Source organism: Lepidochelys kempii, chromosome 18 (assembly GCF_965140285.1).
Source record: "Lepidochelys kempii isolate rLepKem1 chromosome 18, rLepKem1.hap1, whole genome shotgun sequence".
NCBI lineage: Eukaryota > Metazoa > Chordata > Testudines > Cheloniidae > Lepidochelys > Lepidochelys kempii.
Genome location: NC_136397.1, coordinates 10,594,229 through 10,611,252, shown reverse-complemented (window position 1 = coordinate 10,611,252; position 17,024 = coordinate 10,594,229). Strand labels below are relative to the sequence as shown.

Sequence of the window (17,024 nt, the reverse complement as noted above, 5' to 3'; positions counted from 1 at the left end):
CTGTATTAGACTTAGACTTGCATGTTTTGTTTTATTTTGCTTGGTAACTTACTTTGTTCTGTCTGTTATTACTTGGAACCACTTAAATCCTACTTTGTATATTTAATAAAATCCCTTTTGCTTATTAATTAACCCAGAGTAAGTAATTAATCCCTGGGGGAGCAAACAGCTGTGCACATCTCTCTATCAGTGTTATAGAGGGCAAACAATGTATGAGTTTACCCTGTATAAGCTTTATACAGAGTAAAATTGATTTATTTGAGGTTTGGATCCCATTGGGAGCTGGGTGTGTGGGTGCTGGAGACAGGAGCACTTGCTAAGATATTTTCAGCTTTGGGGGAGTGGCCCAGACGCTGGGTCTGTGTTTGCAGCATGTCTGGCTCAACAAGGCAGGTTCTGGAGGCCCAAACTGGCAGGAGAAAACGAGCTCAGAGGCAGTCTCAGCACATCAGGTGACAGTCCCAAGGGGGGGGTCTCTGTGACCGAACCCGCCACAAGAGCCATTCACAGGTCATTGATTTTGAAGCACCCTTAATGGCTTCCACTTAGTATGTTTACATCAGTAACACAAGTTTGTATCTTATTCTCCTAACTCCAGCCCTAGAACTAGTCCATGCAAACAAACAGGAGGAGCACACGCAGTAGATGATAAGATTTGTAATGCTACTTTACAAGAGACCTTTTGCATGAAGCATATTCCAGTTACATCATATTCACATTCATAAGCATATTTCATAAAGCACATGGAGTGCAACGTCACAGTGGGACAGTGTGTCTGCCCAGAGCTGACAATGACTGAGAGCTGAAATCCCTTGTGGTAGGATCGTATTCTGCCCAGAGCTGAAAGTCACTAAGCGTCTGACTGGCAGAGGTTACAGAAGAGAGGTGGGGGTGGTGAGCAGTGGAGGGAGCATGGTGGCTTTTACCCCACACTCTTTCTGTGCTTGTAAGAGGGGAAGAAATGCCTCTTAGACTGAAATTTTCCCAGGTTACTGGGTGGGGGATCAAGCTGGTTCTGGTTATATTGTTGAAAAGGAACCCCCCTAGATATTGAATCTGGCCCTTCTTGCTGCCACTCCAAATGGCAGAAGGGTTATATTTTTATTTGTTTTCAATTATTAATAATAATAGTTCTTTATGTAAAGTGTGGAAAATTGGAGAATCTATGTAGAACATATGAATTCTGGATTATTTTATGAAATTGCTGTACCACTGAATGCCTCAGTGGGTGTGGGAATATATGCTCTCAGGCCTGGTAGCATGGCTCTCCCAGTCCAGGGACAATGGAGAGTCATTAACATGAATTGCTCCCATACATATTGGAGCACCTTAAGACAATGGGATGGCTGAAGTCTAGGGAAACCAGTTTGACCAAGTGTGTCTGCAGGGAAGGGGTTTGGAGTGAGAACAAAGAGGAGGTGAGGGTACAGCCCTTTACAAACACAGAGCCTGGGCCGGGCAGAGAGATAAAAGGAAGCTTGTGTCAAGAGAAAGGAACAACGAAGGTTACTTTCCTAGCTGAGAGGACCTTTTTATACTGTTCAACCAGCCATGGTCAAAGGAAGTTTGACAAACTCCATGAGTTGAAGGAGAAGCTATGACTTGCAGGAGGGAGATCCTGGACACCCTAAAGAACTCTGACCTAAGCCCAAAGAATGCTCCAGAGTGGTGAGGACAACTGAGAAGGGGAAAAAGGTGCAGATGTGTTTATTATTATGTCTGGATCTGTCTATCTTTTGTGCTGCCTGAAGTAAAGAGGAATTGGTTTAGGATTCCCCTTTTGCAAAGCCTGTGTAGTGTGTGCATCAACTGGGAAGTGTAAACCAGAGAGCTCACAAAGGTGGGAGACCTGGGCCAGGGAATGCTTGAGCAACTGGGGTGTCTTTGTGGAGCCAGCACTTATTCTGGGGGGGCCTAGGGCAGCTAGTCCCTGATGTCCCATTGCCATGATGGGGAAACAGACAAACAGCCTGTACTATGGGACCATGCCAGAGATGCCAAAAGAAAGAGACAGTGCTGGAGTCTACCCAGACCAAGGAAAGCCTAAACCTCACACGGCCCAATGTGGTGGGACCCATACGTAGCAGCCTGGTGAGTTTCCATCAGGAAGAGCTTTACCAGGACTGTGAAAAAGTTATTACATACAGTTTCTAGCTTTCCAATTCCTTTGGGGCTGAAGGAGAAGGTGGGGAGGGGAATTGTCTTTGGGTCTTTATATTTTTTGGGGTGGGGGCTATAATTATTGCTCCCAAGTGCCCACTGTTCTTCCCATCTCACCCCCTGAAAAAAGGCAACTTAGGCAAGGGTCTAATAATATTCCGATGCCCGTCCCTTCAATGCAGGCCCAACCCACGCCTTTGCCCCTTTGGCCACGTGCTCAAATGTCCGTATTCACGCATGTTCCCCCTTACCTAACCCTCAAACCCAGGCCCTGGTGGCTTTGCCCTGAGCCTGATCCTTCCATTGCAACACCAGAGGCTCCTGGAGGACCTTGTGGACTAGGGGTATGACAGGTTCGGTCACAGAGATCCCTTGGGACTGTCACCTGATGTGCTGAAATTACCTCTGAGCCCATTTTCCGTACCAGCTTGGGACTCTAGAACCCTACTTTGTTGAGCCAGACATGCTAGCCTGCTGCAACACAAATGCCCCAAAAGCTGCAGACTTAACTGAAAACAGCTGAGCAGGTTACCTGTCTCCAGCACCCAGACACCCAGTTCCCAATGTGTTCCAAACCCCAAACAAATCCATTTTACTCTGTATAAAGCTTATAGAGGGCAAATTCATAAATTGTCTCCCCTCTGTAACACTGATAGAGAGATATGCATGGTTGTTTACTGGCCCAGGTATTAATCACTTACTCTGGGGAAATTAATAAAAGTGATCACACCACACGATCCATTGTCTACAGCCAAACTCTACGATACAATCTCATTTGCTTCAACCCCTCAGACAGAGACAAACACCTACAAGATCTCTATCAAGCATTCTTACAACTACAATACCCACCTGCTGAAGTGAAGAAACAGATTGACAGAGCCAGAAGAGTACCCAGAAGTCACGTACTACAGTACAGGCCCAACAAAGAAAATAACAGAACGCCACTAGCCATCACCTTCAGCCCCCAACTAAAACCCCTCCAATGCATCATCAACATATCATCAAGGATCTACAGCCTATCCTGAAGGACGACCCATCACTGTCACAGATCTTGGGAGACAGGCCAGTCCTTGCCTACAGACAGCCCCCCAACCTGAAGCAAATACTCCCCAGTAACCACACACCACACCACACCACACCACAGAACCACTAACCCAGGAACCTATCCTTGCAACAAAGCCCATTGCCAACTGTGTCCACATATCTATTCAGGGGACACCATCAAAAGGCCTAATCACATCAGCCACACTATCAGAGGCTTGTACACCTGCACATCTACCAATGTGATATATGCCAGCATGTGCCAGCAATGCCCCCCTGCCATGTACATTGGGCAAACTGGACAGTCTCTACGTAAAAGAATAAATGGACACAAATCAGATGTCAAGAATTATAACATTCAAAAACCAGTCGGAGAACACTTCAATCTCTCTGGTCACTCGATTACAGACCTAAAAGTTGCAATTCTTCAACAAAAAAACTTCAAAAACAGACTCCAACAAGAGACTGCTGAATTAGAATTCATTTGCAAACTGTAACTTATGTAACCCTTCTGCCCATCAGAGTTGGCAGCAACAAGGGCCAGGTTCAATATCTAGGGGATCCATTCCAATAACACAATGCAAACCGGCTTGAGCCCCCACCCAGTGACCTGGGACAAATATATACCACCCCCGCTGGGCGCCTCCAAGAGGCAATACTTCCCCTCTCGCAAGCACCTAGTCTGAGTGTAGCAAAAAGTCTTTTAATAACAGAGAGAAACAGTGTGGCATTATGTTGGGGAAACACCACCAACAGGATTCATAACACAACCCATGAGCAAAAAACCCACCCCAAGCAAATTGGGGCATGCCCTTTCCCTTTGGTTCTTGAGTCCAGCAACCCCAAATCACCCAAAGTCCCAAACGTCCAATGACCAAAAGTCTCTGTCCCTGGTCAGGGCAGCCCCAGATTTCAAAAGTTTATCTGGAGAGCTTTACCTCCCAACCTGGGTGGAGATGGGGGCGGGGGTAAAAGGCACCCTACATGATCTGAAGCTGACCGCCCCACAGCTCCATAGGCCTCCGCTCCGCTCCGCTCCACCAGCCGCCCCACGAACTCCTTCGCTCAGCTCCGCTCAGCAGCCCACCAGCAGCTCCCGCCGTCCCATGAACTGCTCCGTGTCCCACCAGCAGCTCCCGCCATCCTATGAACTGCTCCACCAGCCTGTCCACCAGGCACTCCAGCCGTCCAGCAAACTTCTCCACTATATATCTTCAGGCTCCCCCACTACTTAACACAACGCTCAGTGATTTCAGCTCTTAGTCAGTTCAGCTCTTTGGTGAATTCAGCTTGTAGTAGGGGAGCCTCAGTGCTGGTGCGCCATTAGCCCAAAGTGAGCTCAGCAGCCTGTAATTAGACTCCTAAGGGAATCAAAATTAGCTCTGATATTTCACAGTGGATAGAGGAGAAAGTGCAATTAGCAGGTAAGGGGCCCATGCCACCAAGCATTAATACTTGGCCCCAGCCTCTCTCAATTCACAGAGTTTTGGAACCCATGACCCTTGTTTAGCGAGTGCTACTTAGTTGATGGTGAGTCCCTCCATCATAGCAAAAGGCCAAGAACAGTTCCAAGCACAGTTCCCATAATCAGGGTAATAACAATTTATTCTTCCTGCCCCAATAACAGAGACACTGGGGATCCCACAGCAGCCAAAGTGACCATTTGGGCAGCTATGGCCTCATTCTAGGCGGGGTGGGTGTGCCTATGCAAATGAGCTCGGCCCCTGAAGTTCTTTTCCACAACTTGCCACACCTCACCACCAGATGTCAGGGTGGAGCTCATCCTGACACTGCTTACACTTAGGCTTGAATAAAGACTAGGAGTGGATGGGTCATTACACAAAGTAAAACTATTTCCCCATGTTTATTCCCCTCCTCCCCCAACCCCTCACTGTTCCTCAGATGTTCTTGTCAACTGCTGGAAATGGCCCACCTTGATTATCACTACAAAAGGTTCCCCCTCCTCCCCCCGCTCTCCTGCTGGTAATAGCTCACCTTATGTGATCACTCTCGTTACAGTGTGTATGGTAACACCCATTGTTTCCTGTTATCTATGTATATAAATCTCCCCACTGTATTTTTCACTGAATGCATCCGATGAAGTGAGCTGTAGCTCACAAAAGCTTATGCTCAAATAAACTTGTAAGTCTCTAAGGTGCCACAAGTACTCCTTTTCTTTTTGCGAATACAGACTAACACGGCTGCTACTCTGAAACCTCTCACAGACTAGATTCCTTCCTAGTCTGGGCACAATCCTTTCCCCGGTACAGTCTTTGTTAGATCCAGCAGACATCTCATGTGGTAAGCAGGGGTTTTCTCATGACTGGCTGCCTCTTTTGTCCTGCTCCACCCCGTTTTATATCTTTGGCACAAGGCGGGACTCTTTTGTCTCTCTGGGTCTCCACCCCTCCTTCTAAATGGAAAAGTACCAGATTTAAGATGGATTTCATTGTCAGGCGACATGGTCACATGTCACTGTAAGACCCCCAAGCACCATTCCCCATGGACTGGCCCACACGTACACACGAAGGCTTTCAAGTAACTAATGCCATTTACAACTGATTGTTTCTGGAACACCCTTAATGGCCTCCACTTAATATGTTTACATCAGTGATTAAAGTTTATATCTTATTTTCCTAATTCCAGATATAGAAATAATACATGCAAACCAATAGGATGAACACACTTCCAATTATGTCATATTCATAAGCATATTTCCATAGAGCATATGGAGTGCCACATCATAAGGGTTCCCCATGAATTGCTGGAGGGAGATTTACCGCCTTCCCCCCCCCCCCCCCGAATTCAGGTAACTTTCCCTTCTATCCACATATTTGTGACCAGGACTCGAGGTAGCGGGAGAGCGAACAGCTGCAACAAACAAAATCCAGCTCACGCAGCACTCCCCAGACAAGGCAGAGCTGAAGCCAGCATCTCAAGGTCCATCTTTTTTTAGCATGTGCACACAGGAAAATGTCCCACAGGTGCGAAATCTTCCCACTGGCAACTGAGCCACACGCCCCCTGCTCCAGGCCCTATCTGCCAGAGATAAGCGCTACGGACATATAAGGGGGCTCAGAAGAGGCACTGCTCCTGACACAGCTACAGGGCACCATGATCCGTATCCTGTTCGCTACCCTGACGCTGGCCACTGGGGGTATGTATCCCGCCTAGACGTAGGATTTCATCTGTTTTACCAATTGCAGATTTCGAGCTTGATCCTGTGGTCCTGACGCTGACCAGCAGCCTGGAGGTGCTGAGATATCAGAGTAATGGGTGCAGTGTAAGGGTCAGAATAGACTATGGCTTAGAAACCTCTGTGGTGATAGAAAGGGCGCCAAATCGGTCCCCTAAGTTCAAACGTGTTACACAAAGATCAGGTCGGTTTTGGTTGGTGGCTTGATCTGTTCTGATTTCTAAAGCGGACCCCATCTTGTGTCTCTTGCAGCCCTCAGTTGTGGGAATCCCGCCTACCCACCTCTCTTGAACAGAGTGGTTGGAGGAGACGATGCAAGACCATTCAGCTGGCCCTGGCAGGTTAGTGATTCCCGGGTTTCCTTAGCCCACTCCAGGATAACTTGAGCCACCTTGCCTTCCCATTACGTTGGGCCTTGATTTGCTCAGCCTGCACGCGCGTTGATGGCATTTCCCTGTCTGATATGCGATAACTTTTGAACATGGTATCCGATCAATTCCAAACTTCCAGGGAACGTTCTAGGCATCAGTGGTCAGAGCCCTACTGAGTTTAGTGAAAATTGGAAAACGAGAAGGCAGAAAAGTGGAGGATACCTGGAGCCCCCGGCATCTGGTTAGCAGACCCAGCAGTTACAGCTGGGTCTATAATAATAGACATAGATCAGGGAAGTGGTTGATGGCAGCCATTGACCCCTTCCAGTGTAACAACACGCCCCAGATCTCAGCCCTGCCCAGCATCCCAATGGAGCAGAAGGTTTTGATCCCCTGAAGGACTTTGCTCCCACATGGAAAGAAAAGAAATAATTTAAGAAATTATACAAGCGGGATTATTTACATATGTCCCTGACGTGAGGGGGACGGGAGGGCAGCACACAAGGAGCTTAGGGGGTAGAATGGGGAATGCAACTTAAGGACCCCTGGTGGGTGTGTGAGCTGAGCCTACAGAAGCAACAAAGTGAGAGACCGTGTAGGTGTATCCTGGCTGTATTCTAAATGGGACACACTACAAGGCCAACTGGCCTTGTGCTTAAGGTGCAAGAAGAGGTGTGAGAACTGAGTTCTATCCCCAGCTCTGCCACAGACTCACTGCCTGCCCTAAAGCAAGTCACTTAGCACCCAATCCAGCTCCCATTGAAATCAGTGAGGAGGAGGAACTCTCCCTGGCTTCAGTGGGTGTGGGAACGGGCTCTCTTTGCGCCCAGAGCCATGTGATGAGCCCTTTGATAAGCTTGTCAATAAATAGCAAACAAGGAGCATGCTGGGAAATGATCCTGACATGCAATTTTGGGACACGGCACCTCCATTTCTGATCCTACTCCCAAGGGCGCATGTCGGGATTCATTTGCTAATGCTGGAGCTCCTCGTACGGAGTGTGCTAAAGACAAGTTACCAATTAATGACTACTATTAATCACAACATCCCAGATGGTTGTGCAGCGTTACTGTGCTCTTTTCAAGAACTAACTGGGGAGCGAAGCGATTCCCATCTGCAGCTGACAGGTCAGCTAAGTGTCAAAGCCTGCTCGGATCCATCAGGATGAAAGCTCTGGAGGAATAAGAGATCGATGTCATTATATTTTGCTAGGTCTGCAGAGCCATGCTCGGCAAGTAACCGGTGTCTCAAAATAGGGACTATTTAACTCCTAGAATACATTTTAAAATTGCACTTATTTAGCTCTTCACCTGTTGAAAGGTTAATAAATGACACCCCTGTACTGTTGATACAATCCCCATGGCATATTTGGGCAACTGTGGCAGAGAAGCTGAGCAACCTACCCATGGTCACACAATGAGTCAAAGGCAGAACAAAAGCGACAACTCAGGAGTTCACAGATCCCTATTTCCCTAGATTCCATTTCCATGATCAGGCCACAGGCCCACTAAACCCAGTGAAATATTTAAAAAACAAACCCCCCAAACCACCAACAGGGCCCTATTTCTACATAGAGTGACAAAGAGGTCTTTCATGAACCCATTTCTTCTGTAGCAAATACAACCCTCTGTTTGGCCCATGCTTAGTAAATAGCTTTGGGAAAGCAACGGTGAAATGAAACTTTGGAAAAAAACCTTTTCACAAGAGAGTGATCTGGACATGGAGCACTTGGGTGCTCAGCTTTTCACCTTCGCAACAGAAGGAGAAGTCGATCAGAGAGTAGCATTCTTACCATATCATTCCTAGGTCTCCCTGCAATACAGTTCCAGTGGTAACTGGTATCACACCTGTGGGGGAACCCTCATTGCACCCAACTGGGTCATGACAGCTGCTCACTGTATCAGGTATGTTAGCTGCCGAAGCCTGGACAATCATTTCTTTTAAGTCAACGTGCAGAAAGCTGTAAATGCTCTGAGGAAAAGAGAAAGCCGAAGCATATTAATCACAGGCTCTCCCCCTCTAAAAAGTTTATCACGTCTAGATCGTGTCTCTGGCTGTGGCCCCTACCTGATGATTCACTGGAAGGGGAAAACTTCCTTCCTCTTCCCCTGCTTGTGCCATGCCCTGCACTGTTGACTTTATTTTTGCATGTATAACAATACATATTAGGTATTAAATTGTCCAGCCCCTTTTAAAATCAGCCGTGTTCTCTTTACAAGCACATGTAGCAGTGAGTTCCATAGGTTAACTAGCGCACCCACTTCCATGAGGAAATCGTCCCTTTGGATTTAAAGTCACCTGCCATCAATTTCAGTGAGAGCTTCTTGTTCTCAGATTATGGGATGCTGTAAAAATGAGGGGCGTGATCAGCTTTGACTTCATCACCTTAAATGCCTCGGTCAAGGCCAGCTGCCTACCCAGCCCCGCAGTACAGGCCTGTTTCCCGTACACACATGCACTGCGGCTGGTTACTACCACTCCAGTCACGGAAAGCATCGTCAGAGCAGATATGAGCCCAGATATGGGCGGGCTGTGTCTGAGGTCAGATGGCCAGGGTGCACAATACTCTTCCACACACCTCTCTACCAGTGGAGATGCTTTCGTAATAGACATTATCACACTACCAGAGAGGCCTTTGGAATTGCTCAGATGTGCCAGGAAATGGCAGCCTCAAGCTCGAAGATCAGCTGGGGCCCACGTTTAGCGGGAATCTTGGCAGGAGGCAGAGGAGCATGTGGAGATGCAGCCTCTAGTGACTATAGGTTCCAGCATGCAATGCTCCGTCCTAAACCAACGGCTGTTAATGTAGATCAATGCATGCTGGCCCCTGCAGTTCTCCGAGGGTTCCCACTGGAGACCCCTAGGCTGCATTTGGCCGCCCTTCCCAAAGAAGCGTGTAACTGTGCAGGAAGCAGGGAGCTACACACCTAAGCATCAAGATAGTTAAGACCAAAGTAGACTGTGAAGAACTTCAAAAAGCTCTCACAAAACGAAGTGATTGGGCAACAAAATGGGAAATGAAATTTAATGTGGATAAATGTAAAGCAATGCACATTGGAAAAAATAACCCCAACTATACATAGAATATGATGGGGGCTAATTTAGCTACAACTAATCAGGAGAAAGATCTTGGAGTCATCGTGGATAGTTCTCTGAAGACTTCCCTGCAGTGTGCAGCAGTAGTCAAAAAAGCAAACGGGATGTTCGGAATCATTAAGAAGGGGATAGAGAATAAGATGAAGAATATTTTATTGCCCTTATATAAATCCATGGTACGCCCACATCTTGAATACTGCGTACAGATGTGGTCCCCTCAGCTCAAAAAAGATATACTGGCATTAGAAAAGATTCAGAAAAGGGCAACTAAAATGATTAGGGGTTTGGAACGGGTCCCATATGAGGTGAGATTAAAAAGGATAGGACTTTTCAATTTGGAAAAGAGGAGACTCAGGGGGGATATGATAGAGGTCTATAAAATCATGAATGGTGTGGAGAAAGTGAATAAGGAAAAATTATTTACTTGTTCCCATAATATAAGAACTAGGGGCCACCAAATGAAATTAATGGGCAGTAGGTTTAAAACAAATAAAAGGAAGTTTTTCTTCACTCAGCGCACAGTCAACCTGTGGAACTCCTTGCCTGAGGAGGTTGTGAAGGCTAGGACTATAACAGGGTTTAAAAGAGAACTGGATAAATTCATGGAGGTTAAGTCCATTAATGGCTATTAGCCAGGATGGGTAAGGAATGGTGTCCCTAGCCTCTGTTTGTCAGAGGGTGGAGATGGATGGCAGGAGAGAGATCATTTGATCATTACCTGTTAGGTTCACTCCCTCTGGGGCACCTGGCATTGGCCACTGTTGGTAGACAGGATACTGGGCTGGATGGACCTTTGGTCTGACCCAGTATGGCCATTCCTATGTTCTTATCTCTCCCTGTTTCTTTTCCTCCCCAGTTCTTCTTTGACCTATCGAGTGTTTCTTGGCAAATTCAACCTAAAGGCTACTGAACAAGGATCGATTGCAGCCAGTCCAGAAAAAATCATTGTCCATGAAGGCTGGAACCCAAACCGTGTTGCAAATGGGTAAGTTAATAGCAGCTATTTATAAAAAGTATTAGCGATAGGGCCCTAAACCAAGGCCTCTCGGTCCAAACACCCCTACACGGTGGGCAGCTCCAAATTTGGAGCCAGTTGTTACAGCAAGGCTCAGTCTGATGATTCCAAAATACTGGGTGACTGGATGTGGGGAGTGGTGAAACCTTTCCACAGTTCAAACCCTTGTCACATTATGGAGGATGGGCGTGCCTGGCTCAGCGAGCAGATGCCCATCACCCCCAAAGGGACAGATGCCAGTGCAGGAGTCACCTCCCCAGTAGTTAAGTGATGCCTTCAGCCTCCACTATCTCCGAAACTTTCAGACACATTCACCTGAGCTGCTGACCACTTGTGGCTATTAAAGAGTCCACAGCAGCTTTCGTAAGAGTACAGGTGAATTAACCCCCGTGTCCAAACCAAATTCCACCTATTGCAAGTGAATTCAGTTCAATGGCTGCATAGCACAGTTGTTTATTGCTTAACAGCTGCCTTGCTTGACCCAACAGTGTCTCCTGCATCTTAGCAGTGGGTGAAGAGACAGGTATGTGGAGAGGTTCATTTCATACATATGTTTAATGTATGTAAAGTCCTTTGAAAGCTTCAGATGAAAGGTGCTACTAGAAGTGCAAAGTATTATTAGTAACTTGGATTGAGGCCACGTTGCTGAAGGACTCCTTGGTTCTGCTGAAGTCCTAGTGCATTAGCTCCATGAATCAGCTCCGTTTCCAACTTTCTACGCGTTTCATCCCCAAGTATGTGGCCAAGCCCAGCTCCCCAAGGCAGTAGTACAAGAACTAGGACGTCAGAATGGCCATACTGCCTCAGACCAATGGTCCATCTAGTCTAATATCTTGTCTTCTGATAGTGGCCAATGCCAGATGCCTCAGGGGGAATGAACACAACAGGGCAATCATCGAGTGACAGTCAGAGGCTTAGGGACACCCAGAGCACAGGGCTGCATCCCTGACCATCTTAGCTAATAGCCATAGATGGACCTGTCCTCCAGGAACTTATCTAGTTGTTTTTTGAACCCCATTATAGTTTTGACCTTCACAACATCCCCTGACTGTGTTGTATGAAGAAGTATTTCCTTATGTTTGTTTTAAACTTGCTGCCTATTATTGAGCCCTGGTTCTTGTGCCACATGAAGGAGTAAATAACACATTCTCCACACCAGTCATGATTTCACAGACCTCAGTAATATTCCCTCTTCGTCGCTTCTTTTCCAAGCTGAAAGGTCCCAGCCTTCTTAATCTCTCCTCATACAGAAGCTGTTCCATACCCCTAATGATTGTTATTGACCTTCTGTGCCTTTTCCAATTCTACTATATCTGTTTTGAGATGGGGTGACCAGAACTGCACGCAGTATTCAAGTGTGGGCGTAGCAGGCATCAATAGAATGGCATTGTGCTCTTATGATAACTGCCGAGGGTCAAGCCGCCTCCCTTAGAGGCCTGAACACCAAGCAGTTAAGAAACTTGCTACATTATGTCATCTGCCAAATGTAGGGCTGAACACCATTAAACAGAGCCAGACTATGTCCAACTGCAGCCGACACTTTTAGATTCCACTGGTTTATTACACCTCAGTCTAGCAGTTACAGGGCACAATACCATGATGTTTATTGAGGCTCGGGAAGGCTTGAAAAATTACTTAAATGCTGCCCTGTCTGGAGAGGAAAGGTACAGAACACTGCCCTGCTGTGAGGGAAGGGTTTTGGCAAACCCCGAGTGGTAAAAAGAAAAACAAATATCAGTTATGGAATCATTGATGCTCACGGACCACAGATGAGTCCTTGTACGTTTGGATGCTGACTCAGCAATAAACTGAAACACAAACCTCACAGGCCACACACAAGGAAAGTCCTGGTGCTCCAACAGGGCCAGGTGGCATTAAGGCATGTGTTTGAGATGGAGTATGTGCAGCACTGACTGGAAGAGAAAGAGTTATGTCTCTTGAATTCATAGAATCGTAGAATATCAGGGTTGGAAGGGACCTCAGGAGGTCATCTAGTCCAACCCCCTGCTCAAAGCAGGACCAAGCCCCAATTTTTCCCCCAGATCCCTAAATGGCCCCCTCAAGGATTGAACTCACAACCCTGGGTTTAACCGGCCAATGCTCAAACCACTGAGCTAACCCTCCCTTCAAAAACTGCTTGTGTAACACTGACAGACCCCAGTCGTCAGCGGGCAGGATCGAACCTGGGATGTCTGGAGCTAAATGCATGAGCCTCTACTGCATAAGCTAAAAGCCATATAGCCCTTTTTCTTTTATCCATTTGGGGGGTTCCAAGACAAAGACAAAGGTCTCACTCCCCCGGCCCCGACAGAACCCCAGCCTGACAAGGAAGCCTCTGGCTGAAAGGCCATTTCCTGGGAGTCTCTGAGTAGAAGGATGAGTCGGTAACAGCATGGGCACCTCTCTAGGGAGATGCCCACCTACCACAGGGAGCTGAACAGAAACGAGTGCTTGACAAGCCTTGACGAGCCTGAAGTTCCAGGAGGCTCTCCATATATTCTCCAGAAGCTCTCATAGTCACAGGCTGAGTTTACCCCAAAGCTTGACAGAGACAGGCCAAGCCTCTCAAACTGAGCCCTATGTGGAAAGAGGAGCTGGAGATGCTGGGACCTGGATTTCCACACGGCTTTTGGGCCATGAGGAAGGAAAATCAAGGTGCTCCACCAGGGCCTATGGGCACCGAGGCATGTGTTAGTGTCTGTTATGGGCAACACCAAGGGGTGGGACCCCTCTGCCAAGCCCTGAGGACGTTCCTTCCCTCCTCCTCCCGCTAAAGGCAGGGCCCCTCTTTCGAATAGGCGGAGCACTCTATAAATGCTACATATTAATGGGTCTGTGTTTTCTTCCACTCTCCCTCTGTGCACGCTCCCTCCTCAACCCCGGCTTCTGAACACAGCAACGACATCGCTTTGATCAAACTCTCCCAGAGCGTTGCTCTGAGCAATCAAATCCAGCCGGCCTGCCTCCCTCCGGCAAACAGTCTCCTGGCCTCTGGCGTCATCTGCTACGTAACTGGATGGGGAAGGCTGTACAGTAAGTGTTAATACAGTTCTCAGTGGTAACATCTCCTTTGGGATTGACTGGAATAAGGTTCTTTTTTCTGGTCCCCCTCAGCCCTCAATTCAAAGAGAGAGCTGACCAGGGTCTGGCGCCACTCCTGCACTAGAGAAGTTTCTGCATTTTCCTTGCAGAATGTTTAGCTTTTGTCAGGACCCCAGCTGAGGCCTCGAGGTGCAATTGTAACCCAAGTGAGAGTGGTTTGAAGGCTGCTGGGGCTGCTAGTGCTCATGGAAGAGTTGAAAAGCCACTTTAAAGAAGTGAATGTTAGAGTGGGACAGCCAGCCTGGCACAGGGAAGCCCCTGTGCAGAGAACGGGTACAATGCAGGCAACAGCCTCGTGCTTCAATCCTGACCAGGATGCATCACCTAGAGAGGTGAGAGCACAGAGCAGGGATCCTGGCCTATTCATTCCTTGACCTGTTCGCTGACGCTACCGCCAGTAGGGTGTTGATATGTGAATGTTAAAGTGCTCGGCCACCAGCTGATTTCCCATGTGATATAGGCAGAGAGCCATTGTTAAAATGGACGAGGATTATCCATCTAGTTCAGACACTTTTCTGAAGGAGGGATGTGCTAAGGACTGGATTCTGCAACCCCTCTGTGCTTGGAATCCCTGTTGACTCTTGTACCTGGATACGTTATTTTGCTGTTTCTTGACTGCCAGGAGCTAATGCTACTCCCTTGTTTCTGTTCCCTTCCAGCAAACGGTGCTTTGCCAGATAAACTGCAGCAAGGACCTTTGCCCGTGATTGTTTACGCCACCTGTTCCCTGCCTAGCTGGTGGGGTAGCACAGTGAAACACACCATGGTCTGTGCAGGCGGCGACGGAGTGATCTCCAGCTGCAACGTGAGTCCGGAGAACTTGGCATTTATGGGAATGGCGTTAGAAAGTTCTGCATTATGGGAAGGGACTCTGAAGATGAGGCAGGGTACTAGGACCTACCCATTCTAGTTGGGCTTTGAAACCCCTTCGTAGAGGTTGATAGCAATTAACGTGTTGAAGGACTATTTAATAAACACATTTCTATACCTTCACGTGCAAGAAGGATCCACACCAAACCCCTGGATCCAAACTCCCCCTACTTGTTGGGCCTCAACATGGCAGCTGGGAGCCTTCTCATAAGACAGAACCTATATTCATTTCATTCACACTCCTGCCTTTCTCCCATGTCCCATCTCTAATTATATGAGACCCGTTCAATGACTGTGCCTCTCCTTCTTTGCAGGGGGACTCTGGTGGCCCACTGAACTGCAGAGGTGCTGATGGCAAGTGGGAAGTTCATGGCATAGTCAGCTTTGGCTCCGCACTAGGCTGTAATTATTACCGCAAACCCTCCGTCTTCACTCGAGTCTCGGCTTTCAACAACTGGATCGCTACGGTAAGGGTCTAGTATCTGCTGCTGAGCAAGAACAAACTCTGCTGTGAACTTCTAAATGGTCATTCGGGGTAAAACAAAACAAAACACCTGCAAAACAGTTCAAGACTGAGGGTTTGTCCATATGGATACGCTGGCCAGCAGTTGCTTCCCATGCACACACACTTACCCCGGAATAGTTAGTGCACTTTAAATTCACCCCCTAACTTATTCCATAATAACTTCACCATGTAGACAATCCCACAACAAGAGAGAATGTTGTCTTGTTTCTAGAGAATTAGTTCCTGCAGCAAAGGTGAGGTGTCTTCCGGTTGAATGCAACTATCCAAATGATCTTCATTTCTAACCAAAGTTCAGATGTTTTGGAATAAATCTGTCATGTTGTATATTAAGGGTATATTTTATAGAGTTTTAATAAATGGTAATTGATGTCCAACAACTTAATTAGCTATCATCTATTACTCTGATGATCAGGAACACATATCGCTCATGGCTATAATGTTCTTATCAAATATTTATTAACTATAAATGAACACTTCACATAAAGGATGACACAGAAGCCAAATCACCTGTCTTAAATCCTTAGGAAGAGAGAGGGTTGTAGGACTGGTTTATGTATTTAAAGGGACAATTTGTAGCGTTTGGGTGGCCCTATTTACAGATTTCCTTAGTTTTCTGGTTTGATTTCCCCCTCACACATTGTGTTTTACACTTTCTGCAGGTTATGGCAAACAACTAACCTGAAGAGCCATGGACAACAGACTAACCCTGTGCTGGGGGTGGGGAGCAATTTTGCTGCTTGAAATAAAGTCGTACTCATGAAATTCCAATCTGAGGTACTGAAGGAATCTGTGTATAATAAATAACCAACGTTTGTTTGCAACGGACATGTAAAGCCTGTGCCTCGGGGAAAGGGAGGGTTTAGGATGAAGCATATGACACGGTGGTAGGGCGTTATGCAATGGAGTATTTTCTTCCATTAGATAAACCCCATCGTGACCGAAAGTGGAAGAAGAAGCAAGACACAAGAATGGGGGAACAGGACGGGGGGCAGGCGCTCACCCAGAGCCATCTCCTTCTACAGTGGTTGACATGAGAAATGTGTGTTGTCACCCTGGTGTCCCCACACTCCCTTCTAATGCCACATTCCCATACTAGTTTCCAGCTGCCAACTCTCCCTTTGCCTTTCACCTGAGCACGGGGGAATGATAAGAACTATAAATCCCAAGAACCTGGCAATGCTCTCAAAATACGCAACGCAGAGCTCCTGGCCGTTCCCCTATTCAGTGGTTTGTTATTCGTTGGGTTATGTCTGGCTATTGGAAATGATCCTGGAGCAGCTGCTGGCTGAAGAACATGCCGTAGAGCAGGGAACCACCTGAAAGCCACTTTGAAATATCAGGGAGGCTTTTAAAGACGGAGGATAATTTCTGATGATACATTTTTACCCTTTTAAGGGGAATGGAGCCCATGGTGCTTCTCTCTCCCCAGCAGCCCATAAATCTCATACCAACTGGAGTTTCATGCACACCTGCAGAGGGGAAAACACAAGCCAGTGTTCATTTTTCTACCACTATAAAATTTAACCCACTTGGAAAGAATTAGGGAAAGGCCATAAATTTACCCCGTCTGCCTTGAGCTTTCAGAGCCGGGAACTACTGAACAGAAACAGCCTGGAAGGACTGAGGGCCACCTACATTCCCATTGCC

The 17,024-nt window shown here is 47.2% G+C and overlaps 1 protein-coding gene across 1 annotated transcript; it reads left to right on the top strand.

The window, feature by feature from the left end:
- The first annotated feature begins 6,315 nt into the window (after window positions 1–6,315).
- Window positions 6,316–16,054, top strand: LOC140900214 (chymotrypsin-like elastase family member 2A). The gene is made up of 8 exons (XM_073317071.1): window positions 6,316–6,358; window positions 6,650–6,738; window positions 8,575–8,672; window positions 10,721–10,849; window positions 13,776–13,912; window positions 14,641–14,786; window positions 15,166–15,318; window positions 16,037–16,054. The coding sequence occupies exons 1-8, from the start codon at window positions 6,316–6,318 to the stop codon at window positions 16,052–16,054; spliced, it is 813 nt and encodes a 270-aa protein (XP_073173172.1).
- Window positions 16,055–17,024: the final 970 nt, after the last annotated feature.

Coding starts and splice junctions, on each gene's coding strand:
- LOC140900214 (XM_073317071.1), top strand. CDS start 6,316: ATGATCCGTATCCTGTTCGCTACCCTGACGCTGGCCACTGGGG. Junction 10,850..13,775: donor CCAAACCGTGTTGCAAATGG/GTAAGTTAATAG, acceptor TTCTGAACACAG/CAACGACATCGCTTTGATCA. Junction 14,787..15,165: donor GAGTGATCTCCAGCTGCAAC/GTGAGTCCGGAG, acceptor CCTTCTTTGCAG/GGGGACTCTGGTGGCCCACT.